Here is a 21735-nt window from a genome sequence, read left to right as displayed (position 1 = left end):
TGAAATACTATAATATAAAATACAGCCAGTGATTGCAAAAGATTTGTCAATTTGCACGCAAATATAAGTTTTTAGAACAAAATAATTTAATGTTGTAAAAATGAGTACGTGCCATGAAAGTCTAGCAAAAATTGGATTTAAAATGATAATCAAGAATCGGTGAAACAGCAAATTAACTTGCAATTAAAACTAAACTTACATATACTTGCAGTAAAAGTGGAACTGCCTTTAAAATGTAAATATCCTTTCCTAACAGTAACAGAGTAACTCAACTTACACTTAAGACTTACATGTACATATTTTCAGTAACAGTAGTGTAACTTAGCCTGCACTTAAAACTTCAACTTCAATCAACAAGGACCCAGGCATGCAGAACTTTCTTCAAACTTTCCAACGCCTCCACGTGCTGCAAAACACACGAGCAGAATGATTACATACTCCTTAAAGACCTTCCATCACAGATTCTCTGAAGCAAATGCATGGTTACAGACGAGAAAGAGAAATCCCAGTTAGTGTGAAACTGATTCATCAGTCCCATATCCACTTACCAATGTTCTGAGGAGTCGCTCTTGAATTGACTTCATGTCTTTTTTAAGATGAACCATCTGCAAACAGTGAAAGGTTGTCAGGGGGTGTGGAGGCCACACACTAAACAATGGGCACAAGTTGACGCATCAGACAACGAAAAGATAAAAATATTGTAAAGGTAACGGCGCATAAATGACGACACACACAAGCTGACAGATTATATTAAAAACTGCTTCAGACCTGGGATGAGAATAATGGCTCGTACTCAAGTCTTGAACACATGCCTCTCAGAGTTCTCTTCAGGACCTCTATGCTATATGGAAAAATGGCCACATAAGAAGAAGGTAAGACACAGAGATTGGAGTTCATTATTTGAAAATTCACACCATCACTTTCTCTAGAATCTGGCATTTTATGTTAAAGCAAAAAACGCAGCACAGGAACAAAGCACGAATGCGAGGAAAGCATTAAAATGTGTGACCAAGTTACAGTTAAGATGTGAGAGGTAAAACATACTTTACTCAACAGATGTATTAGACCACCTGTCATAAAGAGACCATCCAGCATCATGAAGCGCCTTAATGTGGACTCTTATAAATTTTAGAGAACAAAATTAAATATATATATATATATATATATATATATATATAAATAATTTGATCTCTTAAGAAAAAATAATTTGCTTTACTATGTTTAAATTTGCCGGTATGGTGGACGACTGGTTAGCACATCCGCCTCACAGTTCCCGCCTGTGTGGAGTTTGCATGTTCTCCCCATGCCTGCGTGGGTTTTCTCCGGGCACTCCAGTTTCCTCCCAATCCCAAAAACATGTGTGGTAGGTTGATTGAAGACTCTAAATTGCCCGTAGGTGTGAATGTGAGTGCGAATGGTTGTTTGTTTCTATGTGCCCTGCGATTGACTGGCGACCGTTTCAGGGTGTACCCTGCCTCCCGCCCGAAGATAGCTGGGATAGGCTCCAGCACCCCACGACCCTAGTGAGGATAAGCGGTACGGAAAATGGATGGATGGATGTTTAAATTTGTAAAACAGTACATTTGAAAATTACAATAGAATAATAATTGGGAACAGAAAATGGATGGATGGATGCTTAAATTTGTAAAACTACTTTTGAAAATACAATAGAATAATAATTTTGTCACTGATGGTGTGGTGTAGTGGTGCAGGCACTGTGGGTTCAGTTCACACCGACGGTGTGAACATAAGCGTGAATGGTTCTCTCTATATGAGGTCTATGACTTACTGGCAACTCATCAATTCCAGATTATAGTCGGCCTTTTGAGTGAATTATATTTATCATAAAAAAATATTTGGGTATAAGAGTGTCTATATTCTGGTGTATTAACCATTACAGAAACGAGAAAAAAAAAGGCTTTTGGTAATAACCAAAACTCTACTGTAAATTAAGGGGCCACTTTAGCATAAACCTGACATTAGGTAGTGGTCAAATACATTTGTTAAGCACTGTAATAATACTGCACATTATATAATTAATATACTAACACAATGACAATATAATTCTCCAGTCCATCCATTTTCTGTACTGCTTATCCTCTTTATAGACAGAGGGCATAAAGACAGCCAAGTGACCTTCAAGTGGCCAACAACACTGATTTTTGCTATGACAACAATATATATAATAGTTTTTCATGGCTCGTAACTTGAAATGGTGGTTTCAATCAACTGGATCATGATATTGTAAGAGGAACCTTGTTCAACTACAAATCAACACTTGGTCACATACCATTATAGAACTTGTGCTGAAGATAGTTTTACTATGCCGCCCGGAAAACAAACAAAAAAACAGCAATTTTCGGTCATGCTATTGAACTCATTCTCCACAGAAGAAACAAAAACACACATACATGAAGAGTAATAACTTTACCTCTTTGTTTCCTGCTCGCGATATGCCTGGAAAAACGTGTGCTGCTTTTCACAGCATATCTGTAAAAGAGGCCACACACTGATCACACACTGGTGAAATCACAAAAAAACACACTCTTATTTGACACAAGACTATTTCATTTGAGGCGGCACGGTGTACGACTGGTTAGAGCGTCTGCCTCACAGTTCTGAGGACCGGGGTTCAATTCCCGGCCCCGCCTGTGTGGAGTTTGCATGTTCTCCCTGTGCTTGCGTGGGTTTTCTCCGGGCACTCCGGTTTCCTCCCACATCCCAAAAACATGCATGGTAGGTTAATTGAAGTCTCTAAAATGCCCCTAGGTGTGAATGTGAATGTGAATGGTTGTTTGTTTATGTGTGCCCTGCGATTAGCTGGCAACCAGTTCATGGTGTATCCCGCCTCCTGCCCGATGATAGCTGGGATAGGTTCCAGCATGCCCGCAACCCTAGTGAGGAGAAGCGGCTCAGAAAATGGATGGATGGATATTTCGTTTGACTCTGTGTGTGTGTGTGTGTGTGTGTGTGTGTGTAGATATGAGAGCACGAGAGTACATTCAGGTCTTTCTCCATGCTATTCAGCATAGACTTCCCCTGTTCCAGTTTGAAGATCTCTCCCAGAAAGACATTCTTGATATCTTCAAACTTCTGAGTCCTGTAGAAAGGAGTGAAAAGACACTATTTAAACATTTATTTTAAAAGAGAGAAATTTATTCAGGGAAAACAATGATTGTGGGCTTTGGCCTGTATTTAATCAATAGTATCTGGATTACAAGTTGTGTTATTTAAAAAATGTTTCATTGGCAACATTTAAGAACATTCTGACTGACCTGTGTTTACTTAGTTGCGTGCTGAGAGAGGAGATGTGTTTCTGGACAGTAATCATATTCTCTTTGTAATAACTGTCCATTATCTTGAGGCGGTTCTGAATCTGAAAACATTTCAAAGACAGTCTTTTAAAGCAACTAATACTGCAAACATTGGCACTTACAATGGCTGCAAAAAAAAATCCTACCAAAATGGACTCAGCAGTAATTTTAGCCTTGCTTTCTGATTTGATTTTCAGCCACATTTTGGCCTGCCCACATTTAGGTTGAAACCTGCGTGAGCCTGCTGACATCAGCGACAGAAGGCGAGAACCTTTCCTTATAATAGTATGTGTTCTTGGTTGTTTCACAAATCAATACTATTGGTCTTTCCCTACATTGTCTGTTATTTAGACACAATATTAATCAATTTAAAGTGTAAAAATAGCTTGAGAAGAAATCTATAAACACTCTTCAATGATCTATAAACACTGTTCAATGATCAAAATGTCTGAGAAGTATTAGAAAACTGCCTATTTCTTTATTCTGTAAGCAAGCTCTCTCTATTCTATAAGCAAGCTGTGCAGCAAATTGTCGCCCCGTATTGAAAGTATGGATGTTTTTTTAAGACAATAATGAGTGAAAATAGTGGGGTTAGATACATTTGAGTAGGCTTGTTTTGTTAAAGGTGCCCTCCATCAGTTTTTTTAAAATTACATTTTTCAAATTTTGATGTCTTTTGTCAGGTTTGCCTGATAATTTTGGTTGGAAATTAAGCAGCCCACGACCCTAGTGAGGATAGGCGGTAAAGAAAATGGATGGATGGATGGATGCCCCAAATTTCCCTTTTCAATCTTTTCTAGTTAGTATTTTCTGCCTGGCATTTGAGAGGGTCAGACTTCTCATTATAGCGTGACATATAATTCAGCATTGCTTTGATTGGATTTCTTATCTTCCCTAATTTAAATATGAACACATCTTGGCTCTGATTGGTCCATATTATGGCGTCTGCTTTCATCTCGAAGATTGGGGCAGCCAAGCATTCATACCAACGTCACGTCCTTCGATGCTACATTCAAACTCGGGTCTCAAGCAAGAGTTTGAACATGGGATTATTTATACACACTGAACGCGCATTCATTTGATTTGCGCCACACTGATATGCTTCTCCCACTACAGTCCTCTTCAATACGTGGTCAGCACACTCGTGTCCAGTGAAAGTGTGCTGTGAGCAGTGGCGGAAATCAGTATGTGCGAAGTGTGCAACCACACGGGGCAGTACTCTTGCGGGGTGCATGCCATGGCCCCCCACCCTCTATTAACAAATCCAAGTAACAAAAAGTTATTTAAAGTTGCCACTCGCGTAGTATTTGGAGGTCTCCAGTTCTGTCGCTGACGTCACACCAACACATGGAGGCGTATCAATTTTGGCGATGTAAGAGGGGCGCTCCCAGGGCAATCAGGCATTTACTGATTGAGCCCAAAACTGACTGATACTATTGGAAATGACTGCCAGTTTCATTTTCTTGACCAGAAAATACATAAAGACAACTTGTTTGTGAAATACAAACCATCTAGACACTATAGGTCCTTTTTTTGAATTATTATTTTCTTAAGTGTAAGCAAGTTAATCTTAAGAAGCATTTGAAAATGCTTTATCAAATATAAAATATTAGTCGCTGTGCAGTAGCACAGTTGGTGATTATATACATTACATTAAAATGTTTTCAACCTGTAATTTCATCTTTAATTTGGCCCTAAATTGTGGAGACAGAATATTGGGGTTAACCACAACATCCGGCAACTCTAAATCCTCCACGTCCATCTCTCCATTTCCCCCATCTGTGTCGCAGTGATTTGTCATCATTGAGAAGGAAGTGGTCAGCCCAGGGCTCATTTCGGCTTCAATGGTCTCCTCTGCAACTAAGAAGAAAAAGAAGAGGAAGAATCACCTTTATTGTTATGAACATGCATGCATGCACACAAAATTTGTTCTCTGCATTGCAGATGACATACAAATCCACAGGCCCATGGAAGGTATTTTAGAACTTCATAATGCCTTCTTTCAACAGTTCTCATCTTGCCTAACTTTGTTAAAACACATATGTACTAGCAACATGACGAGTGGCTGATATCTTGGTTGAATTTTCGAAAAAAAACATGGACTGAGCACTTCAAACTCTAAAATGCTCCATAACAAATTAAACAAAAACATTTTTTTTCAGGAATTTATGACTAAAGTACATGACCTATTCTACTGCCTCCGCCACTCTTCTCACAAATGTTCAATTTGAGGTCATTTTTAGAGTTCGGTTTAGAGAACACTGGACTTTTGGCCCTTAGAAGCTTAATGGTGGATATTTTTAACTGGAACTTGTCAGCTAATTGGGGGACGGGTTCATCGAGGAGAAAGGTATCCATTTTAGCTATTGACATCCGTGCAATGACATCAAAGATGTAAAAACAAAACAAAATAAAACAAACAAAAAAACAGCTTTTCTGGGTGAGTACTGACATGCCCATGAATATTCTCATTAATCCAGGTCATTTCATTCTCAGGCCACTGAATTGATCACAACTGGACTGCTCTTACAAGACGTTTCGCTTCAGTTCATGCAACAAGACTCAGTTAGGACTGACTAGCCTGATTTGGTGAAGAAAAACTATTTATGCTCTAAATTGGAGGCACTCCCCTTACCATGTATGGTATTCTTTGGGATTTTAAAAATTGTTATGGTAATCGTTAGACTGCCTGGCCGAGACACCATTGGCACAATATGTGTACACATTCATTCATTCGGCTTACCCTCGCTTACATACGGTCGCGGGCGTGCTGAAGCCTATCCCAGCTGACTCTGGGCGAGAAGCAGGGTACACCCTGAAATGGTCACCAGCCAATCATACGCACATATAAACAAACAACCATTCACACTCACATTCACACCTACGGGAAATTTAGAGTTTCCAATTCACCTACCACGCATGTTTTTGGGATGTGGGAGGAAACCGGGGTACCCGGAGAACCTGCAAACTCCACACAGGCGAGGCCGGATTTGAACCCAGGTCCTCAGAACTGTGAGGCAGATGTGCTAACCACCGTTACACCCTACGTGTACACATGTACATTCAATTGCTATGTCCTCATGGCAAGTTAGAAAAAACAAAACATAGGTTCCACTAAATGATCCGAGTGATCAATTTCATATCTATACCTCAGTAATATGTTTGTTTTCCTCTCCCACTAACAAAGCACGAAAACCTATTTTAAAAGTGGAAAATAACATAAGATGTTGCGACCACCCCTCCTCCTCGCTGTCCCTAATGAAGTGGCCAGTCGACCCACGAACACTAATTCACCACAAGAGAAGGAAAAAAAACGAGAATGTTGTGCTCGGGTAGTTTGCCTTGCTCGTGGTTGTTGGCTAAAATGTCAATGATTGTGTAATCTTGGAGTTTTGATCAAAGAATGAGCATGAACTAACATTAGCTAAGCTACAAGACTGTCGGTCTCCTTTGAACTCATTATTGTGATGATGATTATTATTACTAAAATTTAATTCAGCATGACCTATGACATTAGTGTGCAATTTTTTTTTTGTAGAGCTATATTGGCTGATGACCAGTTAACGCTGTACCCTGCCTCTTGCCCAAACTCAGCTGGGATAGGCGCCCACGACCCAGGATAAGCGGTTCAGAGAATGCATAGATGGATGTTGAGAAATAATGAAGTTAAACTGTTGTACTCTAATCTGAAAGTGATTTTTTTAAACAAGATGTACTATAGACAATATCACACAAAAGCATTCCCCAAAAAGGCAATTACCGTAATTTCTCGTGTATAATGCGCATCCCCCCCCCCCCACCCCCCCAAAAAAAATTGTCAAACATTAATAGTGCACATTCTACATAGGTATAGGGGGAAATAAAAAAGCTTTCACATTTTATAAATGTATGCCGCCATCTCGAGGTTATGAAAATGGTGTACACTTTCATTCTAATATTCCGCCACCTCGAGGTTATGAAAAAGGTGTAGCCTACACTTTCATGGGTATGTGACAGGGGTATGTATGACTGCATATGCTGTATGTACAGTTGTGGTCATAAGTTTACATACCCTGGCCAAATCTGTGAAATATTATTATTATTATTTTTTTTTAATATGACTGAACAAGAAACATCATTAATATCTTTATGGTTATGTTTTGTTTAGTGATAATGCTTTTCTGGAATGCTTGACAGTTTAATTTGAATCCCATCAAAATAAAATTCCATGTGTTTCGCCTAGCCCTTCATGTTTTCTTTAAAGAATTGTACCCATCTTACAAATTCTGCCTGGGTAATCAAACATATGAGCACAACTGTGTGTTTTCTCATTTACTAAATAAAAGTAAGGCTGTGAATTTCAAAATAAGATCAAGTAAATAACAAAGAAAGTATTCTATGTTCAAATAAAGTGTTTAACTTCAGAATAATTCTTTGAAAAAAATACTTTGTTTTGATCATATGGGTAGAAGCAAAATCATGCATTGTAAAAATGCATTATACATAGGTAGAAGGGTCTTCCAGAATTTTGAGGTCAACTTTGGGGGTGTGCATTATACATGGGTGCGCATTATACACGAGAAATTACGGTATGTTTTTCCACCACACAAAAATCTCAATTTCTCCAGAACCCATCAATGTTAAAAATTCTTGGTGTGTTGTGCTCAGGTTGAAGTGGTCATTCCAATCACACTTTACATTTGGCAGATTGTCATTTTTGGTAAGTCTAGTCACGTCGCTATATAGTCAGTTACATTTTGTATTATAAGTATAAAAGCAAAATAATTATGTAGAGATAATTTTGCATAAATAATGCATCACATAATTATCATAATTTAAAAAAAAATCTTACAGGAGTTGAATAACACACGAGGTTCAAGGAGAGGAAGGCAGTTTCTTTTTTGTCTCTTGTTCTCCTCAGAATTACTGGACAAGGAGATGTGGTGCTTTCGACAGGGTCCTGTCACCAAGATGTTACCATGCAATTTTTTATTTTTTTTTAACAAGGGAGAGATAATTTGATCATTACAGATGTCTTTACAATATCTGAATATCATCATGTGCTACAGACATTGCTCTGTGGTTGGATGCAGCAGCAAGGATAAGCAGAAAAGAACATTGTTTGAATCAGTTTACCTGAGCCTTGAGTATCATCAGAATCTTCATTTGAGTGTGGTGTCTTTTGCCAGGATGAAAAAGAATGCAATATTTCATATTTGATGGTGGTTATTGTTATAAAGGGACAACAAACTATCCATCCACATCATATATAGTAGAGCCTACCTCTGTTTTCTCACTAACAGCCTGTGAAGCAATTGGGCTTTGCTGAACTCCAATGGTAAATGACAGACTCAGGGAAATCTGAGATACAGCAGATTCCTGACTGAAACTACAATTCAGGTCAGGATTCATTGCAGCTCCAGGAAAAGGTGAATGGGGAGGAGTGGCAATGTGGGACAGCTTTAGGGCTGTCAACAAGGGAGAAAAGGGCAGTGAAAGTGAAGACTGCTGGATCACACTTGTCTAAAAACAAAGGAACAGAAAGGAAAGGGCACAATGTCAAAATAAAAACATGTCAATTGATAGAATAGTAACATGGAGAATAATAATGATTCTCAACAAATATAAGTGAACATCTGCCTAGTCGCAGTCCACTATTTATGAATTCACCTACTAATTTTTTTCTGTGGTTTTCCATTGTGTTGTATGCGGTTACAGTGTGTTGACATATTGCATATTTATGTTTACCAGCTCAGTTGGCAGAGTATTGCCTTTGAAAGCCTCGTGTCGGGGTTCGATTCCCATGAATGCTAAGGTTTTAAGCTCATATTTATTTCCATTTTCACACCTTGTCCAACTCCGTAGTATTGATGTACTGTATCATATCATGTTTCTTACTTATGCCAGATTGACACTACATACGTACTGCTAAAATAGTAATATTGGTGCTCATATTCAATGTTATTATTATTATTATCTTATTATTTTAAGTCATACTTTTTATTTGTACTCCACCTCCATTCATATACATACATTTTGCACTTTCTGGTCTCTGCGCTTCTGTAAAGATGTTAAACGATATTTCGTTGTCTCAGTACTTCGTGCAAAGACAATAAAATAGAATCTAATCCAATATGCCTGTCATGTCTATTTGAACACCAGATGGCAGTATTCAGTGTTCCAATGAGGCCTCGAGTAGTGAACCTTCTTGCTGAAGCAATGGGCTCGAACGCCTCAGTGATTCATAGGACTTCACCTGCCCATCACTAGTAATTGGTGTCAAGGAAGAATTGTTGAACTGCTACATCTCAATTGAGAAACAAAGATCTTTTTTATGTCAGGGAAGAGTTAAGTTTAGTTAGTTTAATGGTGAATCTGTATGTCTGAGAGGGGAATTTGAAATACTCCCGCTATTTTTAATTGTCCTGTTTATTGAAAATGCAGCTGACAAAAGTAGGTTTTAGGGGACAGACAGAGTGATAGAACGGTCAAGGGGAACAGGTGTGCAAACCATAGCAGAATAATGGTTAATCAGTCTAAATATTTGATGAGAAGTAACGTTAAGTCAAGTCGCGTTCTTTTTTGTGGACAAGGGAATACCCGGTGAGGACATGTAACAACTAACCAAAAGAACAAGATGAGAGAGGACAGAAAAGGGCAGGGTAGGTTTAGCCTACGTTGTTAGTGGAAGTTACGAAGAGTCTTCGCCCCATGTGCAAGTATACACATACTTGAGGTGCATTTTCTTTTAAAAATCTAATAATGTGCAAGTCATTTATTTTCAAGTTAATGTAAAATAAGAAGTGAATTCAGTTTTAAATTCCTCAAAAATTCCTCATTCATACTCAGAGGTAAAATGTACACATGAAAGCACTTTGTGATACTGGATGGTCTCTTCCCATTTTTATGCCAGGTGGTCTCATAAATTCGTTAAAGGTCTCCTTCCATCAAAATAAAATTTTTCCACTGTTTTATGCATAACATAGGTCAAAATGAATCTGTGAAGTGGTTTAGGTTTGACATTTTATGTGGTTGGCGATTGAATTGCAAAAGTCAATGAATGGCATAAGGCGTGCAAAACAAGTGGATTTCAAATTGCTAATTTTGTGATGTAGAATTATGTCAATTGATATTCAAGTACCTGCCTACTCAGTGTTGCTACCCTCCCACTTGACTCAGCTAAACTGCAGCTTCCGAGTTTTAAGAGAGCGAGTCTCAGCCACTTCCAACAATGCTCAAAATTTATGATGTAACAATGGATGAAATAATGAAGCTTGCGGTCATTTTCATCAGTGATGATCATCGAGTCAGGTCCAATTACATTGAATGGGAGTGGATGACGAACATGACCTAAAAATATCCCCCTCTTTTTGTTTTTATCCACGTCCACTTTCAGTTTACGTTCCCTATTAGTGGGCCAACAATCCAACGCTTAGTGAACCGAGCTTCACAATAATAGTAATACGTGAAGGGCACAACGTTACATAACGCTTGGCTGTCACAAGTTTCGCGGCAGTTTCAATTCCAATGAATGGAAGTACAACCCCAATTCCAATGAAGTTGGGACGTTGTGTTAAACATAAATAAAAACAGAATATAATGATTTTCAAATCATGTTCAACCTATATTTAATTGAATACACTACAAAGACAAGATATTTAATGTTCAAACTGATAAACTTTATTGTTTTAGCAAATAATCATTAACTTTGAATTTTATGGCTGCAACAGGTTCCAAAAAAGCTGGGACAGGTGGCAAAAAAGACTGAGAAAGTTGAGGAATGCTCATCATAAACCTGTTTGGAACATCCCAAAGGTGAACAGGCTAATAGGGAACAGGTGGGTGCCATGATTGGGTATAAGAGGAGTTTCCCTGAATTGCTCAGTCATTCACAAGCAAAGATGAGGTGAGGTTCACATCTTTGTGAACAAGTGCGTGAGAAAATAGTCGAACAGTTTAAGGACAATGTTCCTCAATGTACAATTGTAAGGAATTTAGGGATTTAATCATCTACGGTCCATAATATCATCATAAGGTTCAGAGAATCTGGAGAAATCACTGCATGTAGGCGGCAAGGCCGAAAACCAACATTGAATGCCCATGACCTTCTTTCCCTCATGCGGCACTGCATCAAAAACCGACATCAATCTGTAAAGGATATCACCACATGGGCTCAGGAACACTTCAGAAAACCAATGTCAGTAAATACAGTTCGGCGCTACACCCGTAAGTGCGTGTTAAAAGAAAAGATGATGTAACAGGGGTAAACATGACCCTGTCCCAGCTTTTTTGGAACGTGTTGCAGCCATAAAATTCTAAGTTAATGATTATTTGCTCAAAACAATAAAGCTTATCAGTTTGAATATTAAATACCTTGTCTGTGTAGTGTATTCAATTAAATATAGGTTGAACATGATTTGCAAATCATTGTATTCTGTTTTTATTTATGTTTAACACAACGTCCGAACTTCATTGGAATTGGGGTTGTAGAAGACAAGCATAACCTCAAAATATACTCCTCCCTTTCAGATCGCGTTCTCTATTAGTGGGCCAACAATCCAACGCTTGATCAGTTGTGCTTCAGAGTGATAGTAGCGGGGGATGGGCATCCCACTGGCCGCAATGGCCACTTATCACTGGCTGTGAGGGTGGCAGGGCAGGGGCAATTGGGAGTCAGAGAACAAAAACAAAAAAAAATCCAAGGAACAAGGCCGCATGACATGTCTCGCCGGCTGTGGCCACTGATAGCACACATTCGCCGGACATGAACCTGGCAACTACCCGGTGAAGAGGGCCGAGGTGGGAGGAGGATATAATTGTGGCGCAAATAAAGCCAATGTGCGTTCAGTGTGTATAAATAGCTCCGCAACTTTGCCTGACCCGGAAGCCCTTCTTATTCTTCTACTGCTGCGACTCCATACTATCTATGAAGCTTGAAAGCCGCACAAAACAAGCTTGAGGAAAACAATTACAGTCCTATTTTATTCCCCGATTTGTGTTAAATAAACACCTAATCGGAAATCAGATAAAGGCTTGTTTTACATTTTTCAATTTCCAATTTTCAAACAAGAAATGGGAGATGAATCGTTTCCCATTTTTTATTTACATACATAAAAAACAAAAAACAAAAAAAAAACATCAACTTACATAAGAAGGAAAGAAATAGGGTCATTTCTCGTTTTTTGTTTTCCTACATCAAAAGGAAAGACAAATGATCGCAAAGTACACAGACCTTGGCCTTCCAAGCTGCTATATCACAGGTGTCAAACTCAAGGCCGGGGGCTAGATCCAGCCCACACATCAAGCAAATCATGTACATCAATAATGCTGACAGGAGTAATTGCAAAATTACTCCTGTCAGGAGTAATTTTCCAACCAATCCTCCTTTTAAAACAAATTTCATAGTAGTTGAACAAACAATTTTCATAAGCGTCTGATTTCAAAACCAAGTTATCCATTCATTTGTTTTCTATTTGTAATAATATGAGGCAATATGTACATTTGTACATGGTTTCACAGTCATAATGGCCTTCTGAGGGAAACCATACAGTAACTATTACTGTATTTCCAAACAAAATTATAATGCAAACATGATAAAAGGCAATCAAAGATTATAAAAATGAAGTTAAAAAAAACTGACGGAAGGTGACCTATAAGCACTGTTTTTCCACTTTGTGTTCAGACACTATTAATCTGTGCATCATTCGTTCATTCGTTTTTCAAAACAAAACACAAAATTAGGACTTGTTTTCTCAATATTCATTCCTAAAACATAAATTGAAAAAATAAAAAAATGGATAACTAATTTCTCAAATTTCCGATTTTGCGCATACCATAATTTCTCTTGTATAATGCGCACCCATGTATATTACACAGCCCCAAAATTCTGCAAAATCCTTCCACCTATGTGTAATGAATTTTTACAATGCATGATTTTGCTTCTACCCATATGATCAAAACATGAAGTATATTGTTAGTTTTTTCAAAGAATTATTCTGAAGTTAAGCACTTTATTTGAACATGTAATACTTTCTATTTACTTACTCTTATTTTGAAATTCACAGCCCTTCACAGAAATGAGAAAACACATAATTGTGCTCATATGTTTGATTACCCAGGCAGAATTTGTAAGATGTATACAATTCTTTAAAGAAAACATGAAGGACAAGTTGAAACACATTTAATTTTATTTTAAATGGGATTCAAATTAAATTGTCAAGCATTTTAGAAAAGCCTTATCATTAAACAAAACATAACCATAAAAAATAATGATGGTTGTTTTTCAGTCATCAGTTGTATTTAAAATAAACAATATTTGACAAATTCTGCCTGGGTCTGTATACTTATGAGCACAACTGTACGTATATGCAAGTCATATGTACCCCTGTCATATTGGAATGAAAGAGTAGGCTACACTCTTTTCATAACGTCTAGGTGGCAGTGGCATATTGTAATTAAAGTGTACAGCTTTTTCATAACCTCTAGATGGCGGCATACATTTATAAAATGTGAACGTTTTTTTTTAAATGTTCCCCAAAGCCTATGTATAATGCGCACTATTGACGTTTTGAGAATTTTTGAGGAAGAAAATGTGCATTATACACGAGAAATTACTGTAAATGGAAAATACAGATAACGGGCAATTCTGGCCTTTTGTCCAATTTGCAAATTTTCATCCATAGATATGAATGGGCAGATACGCCAGCACAATGTAGCAGCCAGCTACCAGACATGCATATATGGCGGCCATTTTGAATTCTTATATTTTTGCATAATTTCCCCACTTCAAACTTACATCAAACAAATGTAAATATCAGACAAATATAACCCATTTGAATTTAAAAGGCTGTTTTTGAATGATTTCATTTATTAAGAAGAAGAAATACTGTATTCAAAGTTAAATGGCCTGTGTGAAAAGGTAATTACTCCTCTTGTTGAATCATGAATTAATTGTGGCTAATCACAATTTTTGGTTAATTTCACTGATCACACCCAAGCCTGATTACCTCCAGACCCATTCAATCAAGACAACACTTCAACAAAATCTGTCCAGATAAAATAAAGTTGGACAAAATATCTTAAAAAGCTGCAATGTAATGACACGATGCAAAGAAATGATTCCCAAGACTTTTAGGAGAATATGATATGGACCGACGAGATGAAAGTTGAGCTTTTTGGAAGGTGTGTGTCTTGTTAAATCTGTCGTAAATGTAGCACAGAACATGATATCAACAGTCACACATGGTGGTGGTAGTGTGATGGTTTTGGGCTGATTTGTTCCTTCAGGACCTGGACAACTTGCTATGATTGATGGAACCATGAATTCTGCTCTAACAGAAAATCCTGAAGGAGAATGTTCAGCCATCAATTTGTGACCTCAAGCTGAAGCACACTTGGGTTCTGCAGCAGGCTATGAACGGCTCCAGTGAGAGTTGGAGATCACGGCTTGATGAAGACAACAGAACCACATCATCTGCAAAAAGCAGACATGCAATACTGAGGCCACCAAACCGGACCCCTTCTATGCCTCGGATGCGCCTAGAAATTCTGTCCATAAAAGTTATGAACAAAATCGATGTTGTCTGATATTTACATTCGTTTGACAATCTTAAACATTAAAGTGGCGAAACATTAGACTTGGATTAGTTTAGTTGTTAAACATTTTTCTTATGTTGTCAGGAGCTTTCAACCAACAACAATCAAGAGACAATAACAGCAAATAAATAGTATCCTGAAACAGTATTTACCCCCTTTGGTGAGGAACACAATGGCAGGCTGATGAGAGGGGAGAACTCCGGGGACTGGGTGGACATTTCAGGGACTGTAAAGGTCCAAAATAACCACAGATGATCAAACTGCTGGCCTAGATGGTCAATACAGTACACATTTGTAACCAGAACTTTATATACACTATATAAAAAGACACATGCTTTTGTTCTCATTTTCTGACATGAAATGAGACTAAATGTTTCCTGATTTAGGTAAATTAGGATTACCAAAATTATTTATATTTGCTGTATGCCAGAATAATGACATTTGATGATGAGATGTATTTATTTATTTATTTGGGGGGGGGGGGGGGGGATTTTCATTACTTTCCTCAAATTCAGAGCTTTAAATACAGTAAGATTACTATGCTTTTTAACAATTTGGGGAAACAGAGATTATGATATGTCTTTGGAATTTTTTCACAGGTTTATTGACAGCATCTGACTAAATTAGAGACACGCTTCAGGATGTTGAAGGCACACTTGAAACACACTGCTTCTTTGTATCATGGCTAAGTCAAAAGAATCAGCCAAGATATCAGGAAGAGAATTTTGGACTTGCACAAGTCTGGTTCATCCTTGGGTGCAATTTCCAGATGACTGAAAGTACCACGTTTATCTGTTCAAACAATTATACACAAGTATGAACACCATGGGGATGTCCAGCCACGATACTGCTTAGGAAGGAGATGGTTTTAGTGTCCCAGAAATGAATGTGCATATCAATCCAAGAACAAAAGCAAAATACCTTGTGAAGATGCTGGCTGAAGCTCGTAAGAGTGTGTCATTACCCACAGTGAAACGAGTACTGTACCGATATGGTCTGAAAGGCCACTCTGCCAGGAAAAAGCCATTATATAATTTTATCCAAAAGAAACAAAAAAAGCCAGATTACAGTTTGCAAATGCACATAGGGACAAAGACCTTAATTTTTGGAGACATGTCCTGTGGTCTGACAAAATGAATATATAACTGTGTGGCCATAATGAGCATTTTTATGTTTGGTGGAAAAAGAGGGAAACTTGCACGCCTGAGAACACCATCTCAACTTTGAAACACAGCAGTGGCAGCATCATGTTGTGGGACTGTTAAGATGCAGGAGGGGCTGATGCACTTCACAAAATAGATGGCCTTATGAGGAAAGAACATTATGTGGAAATACTGAAGCAACATCTCAAGACATCAGCCACAAAGTTTAAGCTTGGGTGCAAATGGATCTGCCTGATGGACAATGACCCGAAGCATACTTCCAAATTGGTTACAGAGTGGTTTAAGAATAACAAAGTGGACAAAGGACAACAAAGTAAAATTTTCAGGCTCAATCCCATTGAAAATGTATGGGCAGAAAAGGCAAGTGCGAGCGAGCAAGGTGACCTACAAATTTGATTCAGTAACACCATTTCTGTCATGAGAAATGGGCCAAAATTCCTGCCAACTATTGTGAGAAGCTTGTGGAAGGATATCCAAAAGGTTTCACCCAAATAATACAGTTTAAAGGCAGTGACACCAAATACTAATGAAATGTATGTAATGTTCTGAACAGAAAGTCATGAAAACCTTGTGTCCTTATTCATTTTTGGGCAAATAGAAATATTTTTAACATAAATTATTCTGGTAATCCTAATTGACCAATAAAAGGAAAAGTTGAGTCTGATTTCATGTCAGACAGTGGGGGAAAATAGCTTTTTTCTGTAGTGTATGTCAACTTCTGGTTTCAACTGTAAAGTACATACACGGTATTATGTTAAGTAGCAAAGTGTTTTCATCCATCCATCGATTTTAACAATCCTTCATAAAAAATACATTCCTAAAAAAATTAATGACTAAAAGTACATTCTGGTGGCACGGTGGACGACTGGTTAGAGCGTCAGCCTCACAGTTCTGAGGACCGGGGTTCAATCACCGGCCCCACCTGTGTGGAGTTTACATGTTCTCCCCGTGCCTGCATGAGTTTTCTCCGGGCACTCCGGTTTCCTCCCACATCCCAAAAACATGCATTAATTGGAGACTCTAAATTGCCCGTAGGTGTGAATGTGAGTGCGAATGGTTGTTTGTTTGTATGTGCCCTGCGATTGGCTGGCAACCAGTTCAGGGTGTACCCCGCCTCCTGCCCGATGATAGCTGGGATAGGCTCCAGCACGCCCGCGACCCTATTGAGGAGAAGCGGCTCAGAAAATGGATGGATGAATGGATGGAAGTACATTCTACTCTATCCACTGTTCTTATGACAAATGCTAAATTTACATCATTTAAGTCTAGTTTTTTAAGGACGGTCATTTTTAGGTGGTCGGTTTGGAGAACACTTTGGAATTTTGGCCCATATGAGCTTAATCGGCGCAGCACGGTTGCAGACTGGTTAGCACATCTGCCTCACAGTTCTGAAGACCCCGGGTCATATCAGGCCTCACCTGTGTGGAGTTTGCATGTTCTCCCCGTGCCTATGTGGCTTTGCTTCGGGTACTCCGGTTAACTCCCAAATCCCAAATACATGCATCGTAGGTTTGGAAGACAACAATCAAACTGGCAATATTTGTTTAAAAGAAACAACCAAAAACCCTCCCAATTAAGAGTATATTCCCATATCATTCAGGCCTACTCTTGATTGATGACTAGTAAGTTTTAACTGGGCCCACATCATTAAAGCTTATCAGCTTCCCAGTGACGAGGACTGGCTAAGTGTGGCTAAAGGTTTAGCCACATAAACACACGTGATTTTGTTGCTAACTACACAAAAGTGTGGCTAGGAGATTTGTATACTGTTTACCCACATTGGCTAAGAGTTTTCATAAACAAGCCTGCCAACCTTTATGCCTCCTTTCGAACATAGGAAAGGTCAGCACTGTTTCAAATGAATTCGGCTCAACTTTTCCTGATTACATCACGCGGGGATGAGTTGCTGAAGTAAAGTCTTGAGACTTGAGACTTGCAGGTTTACCTGCACACTATTTACTTAACAAAATGAAATAGGTGTTTTCAAACTAATCCACAGATATACCCATGTAAAATATTTCTATAAAAATTTAAACAAATATAGTGTCGGTATACAACCCCAATTCCAATGAAGTTGAGACGTTGTGTTAAAAATAAAAAATAAAAACAGAATACAATGATATGCAAATCCTGTTCAACCTATATTTAATTGAATACACTACACAGACAAGGTATTTAATGTTCAAACTGATAAACTTGATTGTTTATAGCAAATAATCATTAACTTAGAATTTTATGGCTGCAACACATTCCAAAAAGGCTGGGACAGGGTCATGTTTACCACTGTGTTACATCACATTTTCTTTTAACAACATTCAATAAACATTTGGGAACTGAGGACACTAATTGTTTAAGCTTTGGAGATGGAATTCTTTCCCATTCTTGGTTGATGTACAGCTTCAGCTGTTCAACAGTCCGGGGTCTCCGTTGTCGTATTTTACGCTTCATAATGCGCCACACATTTTCAATGGGAGACAGGTCAGGACTGCAGGCAGGCCCGTCTAGTACCCACACTCTTTTACTGCGAAGCCACGCTTTTGTAACACGTGCAGAATGTGGTTTGGCATTGTCTTGCTGAAATAAGCAAGGGCGTCCATGAAAAATATGTTGCTTGGATGGCAGCATATGTTTCTCCAAAACCTGTATGTAGCTTTCAGCATTAGTGGTGCCTTCACAGATGTGTAAATTAGCCATTCCATTGGCCCTAACACAGCCCCATACCATCACAGATGTTGGCTTTTGAACTTTGCGTCCGTAACAGTCCGGATGGTTCTTTTACTCTTTGGCCCGCAGGACACGACAGCCACAATTTCCCCAAAAATTTGAAATGTGGACTTGTCGGACCACAGAACACTTTTCCACTTTGCATCAGTCCATCTTAGATGAGCTTGGGCCCAGAGAAGCCGGCGGAGTTTCTGGGTGTTGTTGATATATGGCTTTTGCTTTGCATATTAGAGTTTCAAGTTGCACTTACGGATGTAGCACCGAACTGTGCTTTTATGAAGTGTTCCTGAGCCCATGTGGTGATATCCTTTACACATTGATGTCGGTTTTGATGCAGTGCCGCCTGAGGGATCGAAGGTCACAGGCATTCAATGTTGGTTTTCAGCCTTGCCGCTGACATGCAGTGATTTTTCCAGATTCTGTGAAACCTTTTGATGATATTGCGGACTGTAGCTGATGAAATCCATAAATTCCTTGCAATTGTACGTTAAGGAACATTGTCCTTAAACTGTTAAACTATTTTCTCACGCACTTGTTCACAAAGAGCTGAACTTCGCCCCATCTTTGCTTGTGAATGACTGAGCAATTCAAGGAAGCTCCTTTTATACCCAATCATGACACCCACCTGTTCCCAATTAGTCTGTTCACCTGTGGGATGTTCCAAACAGGTGTTTGATGAGCATTCCTCAACTTTCTCCGTTTTTTTGCCACCTGTCCCAGCTTTTTTGGAACGTGTTGCAGCTATAAAATTCAAAGTTAAGGATTATTTGCTAAAAACAATAAAGTTGGTTAGTTTGAACATTAAATATCTTGTCTTTGTAGTGTATTCAATTAAATATAGGTTGAACATGATTTGCAAATCATTGTATTCTGTTTTTATTTATGTTTAACACAACGTCCCAACTTCATTGGAATTGGGGTTGTACAAAAATTAAGTCAAACAATATATTACGACCATTAGACACTGGGAAAGCCATTAAAACTTTGGATTTATGTGATCTTTCTAATGTATTGTTATAATACGATTATCTCCCTTTTTTCCACTGATTGTATGTCATCTTCTGGCGATGGTGTATGTATGTTCTATTTTATGAATAAATATTGAAGAAAAAAATGTCTCAAGCTTGTTTTTCTGTCCTTTTTGTACCTCAGTTTACGTTTTATCCCCTGCAGATCTTTCTGTATTTTATATTTTAGTTTATAGCTGTTTTTTTGTATGATTATACTGTAATATTAGTCTTACAATTATTGAGGCAAATTTTATATTCAAATTGCCATTGTTCACTATAACTGTATTCTTGATGCATGTTTGTTTATATATACTGTTTTGTACTATTGCTTTTATTAAGATAAAAGTTTTATTAAATAATTCTAATAAAGTCTTTAACCCGGACACTCAAGCGTCTTCGTGTAGTCTGTTAACCTCATTGGTGGTCTGTTACTTTATATATTGCTGCTGTTATAAAGGATTGTGGGTAATAAATTTCCTTTCCCATCGTTAACGCTCCTCAGGAGTAACCTACGCTATAGGTGGCTTAAATGTGGCATCGACGCACCTTTCCTAAGCATGTTTTAGAATTCGAACAACCTATCTCCAAGTACTTCCGGTTCATCTCATTCAGATAGCAAAAACAAGTATCCGAAGACGGCCAACATGTCCAGCCATCCAGGGGTACACCCTGAACTGGTCACCAGCCAATAACAGGGTACATATAGACAAACAATCATTCAAACTCTGGGACAATTTGAGTCTTCAAGTAAACCTAACATGCATGTTTTTGGAATGTGGGAGGAAGTCGGAGTACGCAGAGAAAAACAACGCAGGCACCAGGAAAACATGGAAAATCCACACAGGAAGGCCAGAGCCCAGATTTGAACCCATGACCTCTGGACTTTGAGATGGATGTGCTAACACCTCGGTCACATTACTTACATCGCATTTTCTCGGTCGAAGAAGGGGAGGCCTGGTGGTCAGGACGAGGACACTTAGACGTCTTCCTTTGTGCCTGAATTTTTGTTGTGCTGGACTTGTTTGGCCGAGTAATTTCATGTGTCTGCTGGCGAATAGAGCAGTACATATGATACTGTATGTGTATGGGTGCCTAATGCCTATGATCGCTACGTGATATACAGCGGCTGAAATAAGTATCCTAAAAACACCATACCAACAGTGAAGTTCGGAGGTGGGAACATGATGGTGTTGGGCTGCTTTTCAGCAAATGGTACTGGTATACTTCACATTATTGAAGGAAGGATGAATGGGCAAATGCAGTGAGACATTCTTGACAAAAATCTGCTGCTATCATCGAGGATGATGAAAATGAAACGAGGGTGGATGTTTCAGCAGGATAATGATCACCATGATGATGTTTTGCCAAGGAAACTCTCAATTGGTTTCAAAGGGGGGAAAAAAATAAAGCTGCTAGAATGGCCCAGCCAATAACCTGACTTGAATCCAAACAAAAATCTACAGGAAGAAATGAAACTCAAGGTCCATAAAAGAAGCCCACGGAACCTTCAAGATTTGAAGACTACCTGTGTGGAGGAATGGGCCAAAATCACAACAGAGCAATGCATGCGACTAGTTTCTCCATACAGGAGGCATCCTGAAGCTGTCATTGCAAACAAAGGCTTTTGTACAAAGTATTAAATAAATACCAGTTGGTGTGTTCAATACTTTTTCCCTGTGTCATTTCACATTATTACACACAGCTCATTTCTGATCTTAGGTGTTCTTTCTTTGTCTGTATGCATTACTTGGGTTGTCCCCAACATCTGGTGAAATTTTCATGTCAATAGCACCTTTGGAAATATATTTAATGAAAAAAATGGTGACGTGTTAAATACTTATTTCAGCCACTGTAGATGCTGTCTGTGTACTGTGATATTTTGCAGAAACAATGACCTAATCACTGAATCAGGATATCAGCAAAAATCAAAAGCATGGTGATCTAATTCAT

At 38.5% G+C, this 21735-nt stretch overlaps 1 protein-coding gene across 1 annotated transcript in view; it reads right to left on the bottom strand.

The window, feature by feature from the left end:
- Positions 1-259: 259 nt before the first annotated feature.
- LOC133413903 (synaptonemal complex protein 2) overlaps positions 260-21735 on the bottom strand; it is a 62572-nt gene continuing 41096 nt past the window's right edge. Inside the window, exons 33-44 of the mRNA XM_061698824.1 lie at positions 20709-20832; positions 15041-15114; positions 8577-8816; positions 8430-8472; positions 8146-8253; positions 4984-5174; positions 3276-3376; positions 3001-3100; positions 2432-2490; positions 769-841; positions 549-605; positions 260-406 (exon numbers count right to left, since the gene is read on the bottom strand). Of these exons, the coding sequence (XP_061554808.1) occupies positions 347-406; positions 549-605; positions 769-841; positions 2432-2490; positions 3001-3100; positions 3276-3376; positions 4984-5174; positions 8146-8253; positions 8430-8472; positions 8577-8816; positions 15041-15114; positions 20709-20832 (1230 nt within the window). The 3' untranslated portion in view covers positions 260-346. The remainder of the gene's footprint in view (positions 407-548; positions 606-768; positions 842-2431; positions 2491-3000; positions 3101-3275; positions 3377-4983; positions 5175-8145; positions 8254-8429; positions 8473-8576; positions 8817-15040; positions 15115-20708; positions 20833-21735) is intronic.

Source organism: Phycodurus eques, chromosome 1 (genome assembly GCF_024500275.1).
Source record: "Phycodurus eques isolate BA_2022a chromosome 1, UOR_Pequ_1.1, whole genome shotgun sequence".
Classification (NCBI taxonomy): Eukaryota; Metazoa; Chordata; class Actinopteri; order Syngnathiformes; family Syngnathidae; genus Phycodurus; species Phycodurus eques.
This window is presented reverse-complemented; position numbering and strand designations above follow the sequence as displayed.